The sequence below is a fragment of the Cebus imitator genome, unplaced genomic scaffold (assembly GCF_001604975.1).
Source record: "Cebus imitator isolate Cc_AM_T3 unplaced genomic scaffold, Cebus_imitator-1.0 Scaffold406, whole genome shotgun sequence".
NCBI lineage: Eukaryota > Metazoa > Chordata > Mammalia > Primates > Cebidae > Cebus > Cebus imitator.
Genome location: NW_016107721.1, coordinates 573,013 through 582,627, shown reverse-complemented (window position 1 = coordinate 582,627; position 9,615 = coordinate 573,013). Strand labels below are relative to the sequence as shown.

Sequence of the window (9,615 nt, the reverse complement as noted above, 5' to 3'; positions counted from 1 at the left end):
GTTCAGGCAATTCTCCTGCCTCAGCCTCCTGAGTAGCTGGGATTACAGGCACGCGTCACCATGCCCAGCTGACTTTTTGTATTTTTAGTAGAGACGGGGTTTCACCATGCTGACCAGGATGGTCTCGATCTCTTGACCTCGTGATCCACCCGCCTCGGCCTCCCAAAGTGCTGGGATTACAGGCGTGAGGTAGGTAGTTTTAAATTTCTTCATCAGGCTGTCAGTGTTCACTGGCTAAGGCCGGATGCCAATCCAGGCTTTCTTCTAATGTAATGTCTTTAGTTTCAGCCTGGGAAACCAGATAACTAAATTAATTAAAATAACAGATAAATTAATAAGGACTTCCTGAGTGAGCACTAGAGGCTCTTCCTTAAGAAATACCATACACTGTTTGCGCTCGGTTTTGGCTGCTGAGGATAATTTAGCTTCCTACTGGCTTTTCTCCCAAGTATCCCAGGGTGTTTTCAATGAGCTAAGGCCGCTCTACAACTCTAAGTTAACTCCAACAAATCAGGTGTTGCCATCTACAGTGATTTCTGCTTGGGTCTGACCCCACCACTCATTACGTAAAAGACACTGGGGAATGGGACGGTTGTCAAAATGCCCAGTTAAGGACAAAAAATATAATTTTTTCTTCGTGTACCCTTTGCAGAAAAGTAGCAACAGCAATCACAACCAAAATTTACTAAGCTCGCCTGCAGCATTCTCAGCCCTATGTACAAACTCAAGTAGCTCAGTATTTCTTGCTGGCTCTGGGACCGGAGCAGATCCAGACTAGATGGGTTCTAAAGTCATCCCAATAGGAAAACTAAGCTATGGACCTTAAATCTTGCCTCTGAAAAAGAGAATGAGGGTAACACGGGAGTTAGAACCAACTTCTCTGCCAGCGAGCAGTCCCCGACGAACCGGAAGTTTTGAAATATCCTGTGGGCTTCCCACAGGCAAAGTGGTTTTCCCTCCCCGCGGCTCTGCGGGCCCTCCCCAGGGTTCGAGGACCTCCCCGAGTTTGCTGTGCCCGGGGCCCTGTCCGTGCCACAGGCCGGGAGCGAGGCGGTCAATCACAGCCCGCGCCCCACGACTTCACCTTGGCTGCTCGCGAACTGCGACTCGGGCAGGTGGGAGGCACCTGCGGCCGCGGCTCCGGCTCCTGCCCGCCGCGCCGCGGGGAGACGCTGTCCCAGCTGGGGCCGGCGCAGGCCCCGGGGCGCCGTCTCGGGCCGCGCGAGCCCTCCAGGTGGTCTCGCGTGGGGGCCGCGCAGCGGGGCCGAATCCCGGGACTCGGCAAACTCGGCTGCCCGCCCGGCCCAGCCCGGCCCGCCCCGCGGCGCAGACACTCACCAAAGAAGCCCTGCACGATTCCCAGCGGGTGGCTGAGCCAATCCTCCCCACACGGCATCTCGCCGGCGGCCGGGGACGGCGCGGCCCGGGTGGCGGCGATCCGCTGGCCAAGCGCGGCCGGGCGGCCGGCGCCCAGCTCTTCTTCAGCTGCTTGGCCGCTCCTCGCCCGCGCCCTCCCACGCACGACGAGCGGCGGGGCACGGGCCTTCCGCGCCTCAGGGAGGGCGGCTGCAGCAGGGCCGCCGAGGAGCTGCTGGCGGCGGGCAGGCCGGCGCGTACCGGCCCCCAGCCTCCACTTCGCACAATGGCGGGAAACAGCCGCCGCCGACCGCGCTGCCTGCGACCTGGGTGGAGCTCGTGCGGGGAGGGGCGGCGGGAGCGCGCGGCGCGGCTCTGCGCGGTGAGGAGGAGGGGCGGGCCGGGGCGGCCGCCATCTTGGAGACGGGCAAAAGGAAGGGCATGGAGCGCCGCGGGAGGCTGCGCAGCGCCGGGCCGGACGTCGCGTTCCAAGGGCGGCGCGTTGTCGTTTTTCCCCCTGTGCCTGCGTGGAGGGGGAGGCTCCGGTAATGGACTTATCGGAGCGCCAACCGAGTCCTTGCTCAGCAGCCGCAGAGCATAAGTTCAGAGACCTGAGAGTCATCTTTGGGCAAAATTAGTGGGCGAAACCGCCTTGGGAATCTGCCCACCTCTTCGTGCCTTTTATTTATTTATTTTTCTTTGCTGGTGGCAGCTCTTTTATCTGGCCCTCGGCCCGGAACCCTGAGTGGTGACTTTCCCTCAGCTGCACAGGGTCTCCCTGAGGAAGGTGCACATTTAAAGAAGGGGAACCTCGGAGGACCCCGCGCTCCTTCTGCGATGGCGTTCAGGCCCCGTGGCTCGGAGACGATGCCTCTAAACGCGCCGGTCCCGGCCTACGCCCTGGCTGCTAACACCTGGGTCCGCCTCTGGAAGCCGGCAAAGGTCGGGGAGCGGGGCGAGGCTCCCGCACCGCGCCGACGGGATACCCTGGAGAAAGGAAGCTACGAAGACTGACTACAGTAGCAGCCTTTTGCTAAGGCAATTTGTAAAATTTCCAAGTTCAAGAGTGAAACTGTGGGAGTCACTCTGAACCTCTTCTGGTTCAGGAGGCTGTCTGATTAAAAAAAAAAAAAAAAAAAAAAAACATGAAGCTATTTCCCCTGGGCCTGGAATGTACCTAAGAAAACCCCAGGCACATCAGATATATTTACTCAATGAGAAAAGGGCATGGTGACGGAAGGGGGATGACCCGAGTGCAATCTACAAAGGGAGAATCTGAAGGAAAAGAACGGAACCCGCATCTCAAGCCGTTTGGGGCTGTAGGGAGGGAAATATCCTTCTGCCTTTTTAAGTTCTTATCACAAAGCGCGTATTGGCAAGATAAAAACAAATTTTAGTAACGCACATCTCATACATACATGGGCAAAACTCAAGGAAGAGTAACTCAAAGACGGGGTTTAGAATGGGGAATTACGTAGCGTTTACAATAAAGAACAATAAATTTGTGGAGAAATGACAGGACAAAGGAAAGCAGTTTGAGGTTTCCAAAAGCAACAGACTGAAGGTAGAGATATGAGAAACTAATGGTAGCTACAGGTAGTGAGTGAAGTGTGTTACGTAGGTTCTTCTAGTGCCATCTGTGGCTAATAAGGGTCTAAAGTTGTCTCTGGTGATTAACTTTTGTCCTTGGTAGAGAGGAGGTGGGACATCTTTGAAAATTTAGGTCCCGCCGGGCGTGGTGGCTCACGCCTGTAATCCAAGCACTTTGGAGGCCAAGGCAGGCGGATCACCTGAGGTCGGGAGTTCAAGACCAGCTTGACCATCATGGTGAAACCCTGTCTTAAAAAGAAAGAAAAGAAAATTTACGTCCCGCTTTGAAAGGCAAATAGTAGAAGGGTAGGGAGATTGTTTTGTACAGATCCTCCTCTATTTAGTCTACTTATGATCGGGTTACATCCCAATAAACCCATTGTAAATTGAAAATATCATTAGTTGAATATGTGTTTAATACACCAAACCTAGCCGGGCGCGGTGGCTCATGCCTATAATCCCGGCAATTTTGGAGGCCGAGGCGGTGGATCAGGTCAAGAGATTGAGACCATCCTGGTCAACATGGTGAAACCCTGTCTCTGCTAAAAATACAAAAATTAGTTGGGCATGGTGGCACGCGCCTGCAGTCCCAGCTACTCGGGAGGCTGAGGCAGGAGAATTGCTTGAATCCAGAAGGCGGAGGTTGCGGTGAGCCCAGATCGTGCCACAGCACTCCAGCCTGGGCGACAGAGTGAGAGTCCATCTCAAAAAAAAAAAAAATATATATATATATATGCCCCAAACATATATATATATGGATGTGAAGGACTCACATATGTATATTTATATATTTATATTTCCATAAATATAAATATATATATGTACATATATATTTGGGGCTTTATAAAAACAAAGGGATCACTGAGGAAGGGTGGAGGCAGGTCTTTATTTTTTTTGAGATGGAGTTTTGCTCTGTCACCAGGCTAGAGTGCAGTGGCATGATCTCGGCTCACTGCAACCTCTGCCTCCTGGGTTCAAGAGATTCTTCTGCCTCAACCTCCTGAGTATCTGGGACTTTAGACACCCGCCACCACACCCGGCTAACTTTTTGTATTTTAGTAGAGATGGGATTTCACCATGTTGGCCAGGATGGTCTTGATCTCCCGACCTCGTGATCCGCCTGCCTCAGCATCCCAAAGTGCAGGGATTGCAGGCATGAGCCACCTCCCATGGCCAAGGCAGGCTTGATGTTGGAATATGCAAGAACAAAGTGGTCCTTTGCAATTACCCATTCTCAGAACTCAAAAGGTAGGGGGGATTCGTGAACTGTTTCTGTTTTTTGCTGGGGGCAAAAAGTAGGGAAGATGGCACTCATTGACCAAGTCAAAATGTTTCTGGGCTAATTGGTACAGAGGTTGTGGGTCAGAGTTATATTGTTAACGTAGTCTGACTGCTGGGCACAGTGGTTAATGCCTGTAATCCCAGCACTTTGGGAGTCCAACGTGGGCAAATTGCTTGAGCCTATTAGTTCGATACCAGCCTGGGAAACATAGTGAATCCCTGTCTCTAAAAATAATACAAAAATTAGTTGGTGTGTGCCTGTAGTCCCAGCTACTTGAGAGGCTGAGGTGGGAGGATCACTTGAGCCCAGGAGGCTGAGGCTGCAGTGAGCCATAATTGTGCTACTTCAGTATGGGTGACAGAGTGAGACTGTGTCTAAAAAAAAAAGAAATTAAATATAATCTGACCATTGTCTGTTTGTATATGCAGTTCTCTTAGAAACACTGTGCACGACATGTATGTAATTTAAAAGTTGTTAGCAGTCATACTTTAAAAAGTAAAAAGAAATAGGTAAATAATAATAATTATTATTATTTTTTAATAGAGATGGGTTTTCATCATGTTGGCCAGGCTGGTCTCCAACTCCTGACCTCGTGATACGCCCGCCTTGGCCTCCCAAAGTGCTGGGATTACAGGGGTGAGCCACTGCACCCGGCTATTATTATTTTTTGAGATGGAAGCTTACTCTGTCGCACAACCTGGAGTGCAGTGGTGCAATCTTGGCTTACTGCAACCTCTGCCTCCCGGGTTCAAGTGATTCTCCTGCCTCAGCCTCCCTAGTAGCTGGGTTTATAGGCACATGCTACCACACCTGGCTAATTTTTACATTTTTAGTAGAGACAGGATGATCCACCTGCCTCTGCCTCTCAAAGTGTTGGGGTTACAGATGTGAGCCACCACACCCGGCCATAAATTAATTTTAGTAGTGTATTTTACTCAGCATGTCAAAATTAATACAATTTGGAAAAAAAATCAATACAAATATTATTAATAAGATATTTTACTTTGTTTCCTGAAGTAAAATTTTATACTTATAGCACTTCTCAATTCAGATAGTCATATTTCCAGTGCTCAATAGACGCAGGTGGCTAGAGGCTACCAGGTTTGACAGCATGAGATATTGGGATTTACAGGACTGCAAATGCCAACCAATTCAATATTCAAATCATAGGGGGTAAAATTTTTGCTGAAAAGCATTTCCAAGAGTCCTTTGAGACTTCCTGGGTAATCAGAATAATCCAGCCTTATGGCAAAGTTCAAATCAAGGATGGTTCTCTCCTACTGAAGCCTATTTCAAATCACCTCAAGTTAACCCCCAATTAGGCTGAAAAATGAGCTTGTGAATCAGATAAGGAGGTAAAGAATTTGGAACTGACGGCTGGGCGTGGTGGCTCACACCTATAATCCCAGCACTTTGGGAGGCCGAGGCGGGTGGATCACAAGGTCAAGAGATCGAGACCATACTGGTCAACATGGTGAAACCCCGTCTCTACTAAAAATACAAAAAAATTAGCTGGGCGTGGTGGTACACGTCTGTAATCCCAGCTACTTGGGAGGCTGAGGCAGGAGAATTGCTTGAACCCAGGAGGCAGAGGTTGCGGTGAGCCGAGATCGCACCATTGCACTCCAGCCTGGGTAACAAGGGCGAAACTCCGTCTCAAAAAAAAGAATAAAAAAAAAGGAATTTGGAACTGACTGGAAATAAAACACCAGGAGAAGGGCTGGAAAAAGCTAGCAACTGTCTAGCCTAGGCAGCATAGGGTGATCCCATCTCTACAAAAATTAAAATTAAAATAAATGAGCCAGGCATGGCGGCACATGCCGGTGGTCCCAGCTACTCAGAAGGCTGAGGTGAGAGGATCGCTTGTATCTGGAAGGTTGAGGCTGCAGTGAGCCATGATTGTGCCACTGTACTCCAGTCTGGGTGACAAAGCAAGATCCTGTCTCAGAAAAAAAGAAAAGAAAAAAAAAGCCAGAAACTTCTGTAGGCCTTAAAAGCAAGCCTTAGGCCTCAAACTTTTACCAGCAAGAAATGGGCTGCCAAGGCTGTAGAGCCCCAAAGAGGGACAGACATGCTTCCTTTTTTTTTTTTTTTTTTTTTTTTTTTGTCTTTTTTTTTTTTTTTTTTTTTTTTTTTTTTGAGGCGGAGTTTCACTCATGTTACCCAGGCTGGAGTGCAATGGCACGATCTCGGCTCACCGCAACCTCCGCCTCCTGGGTTCAGGCAATTCTCCTGCCTCAGCCTCCTGAGTAGCTGGGATTACAGGCACGCACCACCATGCCCAGCTAATTTTTTTTTGTATTTTTGGTAGAGACCGGGTTTCACCATGTTGACCAGGATGGTCTCGATCTCTTGACCTCGTGATCCACCCGCCTCAGCCTCCCAAAGTGCTGGGATTACAGGCTTGAGCCACCGCGCCCGGCCAAACATGCTTCCTGATAACATTTATTGTTTTTTTTTTTGAGATAGAGTCTCACTCTGTTGCCTATTGCCTAGGCTACAGTGCAGTGATGTGATCTCAGCTAACTACAACCTCCGCCTCCCAGGTTTAAGTGATTCTACTGCCTCAGCTTCCTGAGTAGCTGGGGCTACAGGCATGTGCCAACACACCTGGCTAATTTTTGTATTTTCTTCTATTTTTTTTTTTTTAAATAAGACAGGGGTTTCACCATGTTGGTCAGGCTGGTCTTGAACTCCCGACCTCAGGTGATCCGCCTACCTTGGCCTCCAAAGTGCTTGGATTACAGGCATGAGCCACCATGCCTGGCCAATTTTTGTATTTTCAATAAAGATGGGGGTTTCACCATGTTGGCCAGGCTGGTTTTGAACTCCTGACATCAAATGATCTGCTTGTCTTAGCCTCCCAAAGTGTTAGATTACAGGCGTGAGCCACCATGCCCGGCCCTGATGCCACTTTAAAAAAAATTGTTTTGAGACAGGGTCTCACTCTGTCATCCAGGCTGGAGTACAGTGGTATAATCACAGCTCACAGCAGCTTCGACCTCCCGGGCTCAAATGATCCTCCTGCTTCAGCCTCCAGAGTAGCTGGGACCAGAGGCATGTACCACCATGCCAGTTATCTCATTTTATTTTTTTTATTTTATTTGAGTAGAGACAGGGTCTTGCCATGTTGCCCAGGCTGGTATTGAACTCCTGGGCTCAAGTGATCCTCCTGCCTTGGCCTCCCTAAGTATTGGGATTACAGGTGTGAGCCTCTGCACTTGGCCCCTAATGCCACCTTAGATATGGCCAAGGAAAATCATGGATCAAGAGACATATCCCTGTGTTAGTCTACTTTTTGTGTCACTATAAAGAAATACCTGAGGTTGGATCATTTTTGAAGAAAAGAGGATTAATTGGCTAATGGTTCTGCAGGCTGTACAGGAAATATGGTGCTGGCATCTGCTTTTGTTGAGGGCCTCAGGAAGCTCACAATCATGACAGAAGGAGAAGAGGGGGCAGATGCATCACATGGCAAAAGTGAAAGCAAGAGAGAGAGGGGGCAGGTACCATACTCTTTTAAACAACCAGATCTTGCTTGAACTTAGAATGAAAACTCATTATTGTGAGGACAGCACCAACGTTCATGAGGGATCTGACTCACAACCCAAACACCTCCCACAGGCCCCACCTCCAACATTGGGAATCACATTTCAATATGAGATTTGGAGGGGACAAACCTCTAAACCATAGTACTCCCAGGGGGTAAAGTCAGGGCCTCAGAGGACTGTAGACTGAGGAGTTATTTCCAGAGGACTGGGGAGTTATTAAAATACCAGAGGCAGCCAGGACTAACCATGACAATTTTCCACTCTCAGAGCAGGGAGCATTTCCAATTCATGCCTATCAGGATTCAATCATTCCTATGAAAGTGATTGCTGTGTTTTCCATTCCTCCTTTTTTTCCAATGGGGGCCTGATGGAAGTTACGCTGTTCTTGCTCCACTATTGGCTATTGGGCATCTTACAATCATGGTTCACTAGACTATAAGGAGCCACACTTTTTTTTTTTTTGAGACGGAGTTTCGCTCTTGTTCTGCAGGCTGGAGTGCAATGGCGCGATCTCGGCTCACCGCAACCTCCGCCTCCTTGGTCCAGGCAATTCTCCTGCCTCAGCCTCCTGAGTAGCTGGGATTACAGGCATGAGCCACCATGCCCAGCTAATTTTTGTATTTTTAGTAGAGACGGGGTTTCACCATGTTGACCAGGATGGTCTCGATCTCTTGACCTCGTGATCCACCCGCCTTGGCCTCCCAAAGTGCTGGGATTACAGGCGTGAGCCACCACGCCCAGCAAGGAGCCACATTTTGATGCAATCAAAAGGGCTAAGCTACGCTCAAAGATCCTGGACATTTAAGTTGGAGGTAGGTGGTTGCCTCCCTTCAGAAGGTACATAGACATATGTTCTATGTCTGGAAGTGTGGGTATTTGCCAGCCAGAAGGGCAGACTGTGGTGGCAGTTGTTATTTGCCCACCAAATCTTCTTCTTCCACAGTTTTACGTAGTTAGAATGTGGCTACCCAGGTGGGGACTGTATTTCCCAGCCCTTTGTGCACCTAGACATGCCATTTGTGGACGTTCTCATCAATGGAATGTGAACAGAAGGGATGTGTGCAACTTCTGCCCCACTTGTTAAGATGAAATTTTTGTCCTTCAGCTGCTTTGACCCTTCCTGCTAGCTTGGATGGCAACAACTAGAGCAGCCTTGGCCGCTCTATGGTGACGTTGGTGCTGCCCTATGTTGAAGACAAAAAGCTGGTCGCCAACATGTACTTTTATGTGAGTGAGGGCTGAGCTTCTGTTTTGTTTTGAGCCATTGGGTCTTTTTGTTAAAGTAGCTTATACCTCCTACCATACCTTGAAGCAGTTACTCTAGAAAGCTTACAGTTATAAACCCTTCTTCTGCTACTTGGAGATGTAAATCTCTGACCACTGAGAACCGTCTTCTCAATGACCTGGGGTTTGTCTCTTGAATTGCAAACATTCAAGGAGGTAGTTTCATTCTCATTCCCAGTCCGTGTGGCTACCTTGCTCTCTTACACTACTGCTTGTCGTGAAGAAAGAATTATGTGTCTCCTCTGGATAAGCATGGATTAACACACCCTGGCGGCCTAATTGCAGGACCAACCACCCCTTCACACTCCTCAGCACCTTTAGCACACCACAACCTCTAAAAAGCCTCCAAACTTCTGTTTCAGCAAAGTTGCATTCAGTTCATATTGGATCCTCTTCCCTACTGCAATAGTTTTCATTAAATAAAATCTAACTTACTGCTTTAACGACTTTAAAACATTTTTTTGACAGTAAGCACATTAAATAGTTATTGAATTAATAAACTTAGGTTCTGCATAGGTGTAAACAGCTGGGGAGAGTTTCACTATTTTGAGC

At 48.7% G+C, this 9,615-nt stretch overlaps 1 protein-coding gene across 1 annotated transcript in view; it reads right to left on the bottom strand.

The window, feature by feature from the left end:
• LOC108289571 (minichromosome maintenance complex binding protein) overlaps positions 1 to 1,763 on the bottom strand; it is a 49,658-nt gene extending 47,895 nt beyond the window's left edge. Inside the window, exon 1 of the mRNA XM_017509087.2 lies at positions 1,339 to 1,763. Within this exon, the coding sequence (XP_017364576.1) occupies positions 1,339 to 1,396 (58 nt within the window). The 5' untranslated portion in view covers positions 1,397 to 1,763. The remainder of the gene's footprint in view (positions 1 to 1,338) is intronic.
• Positions 1,764 to 9,615: the final 7,852 nt, after the last annotated feature.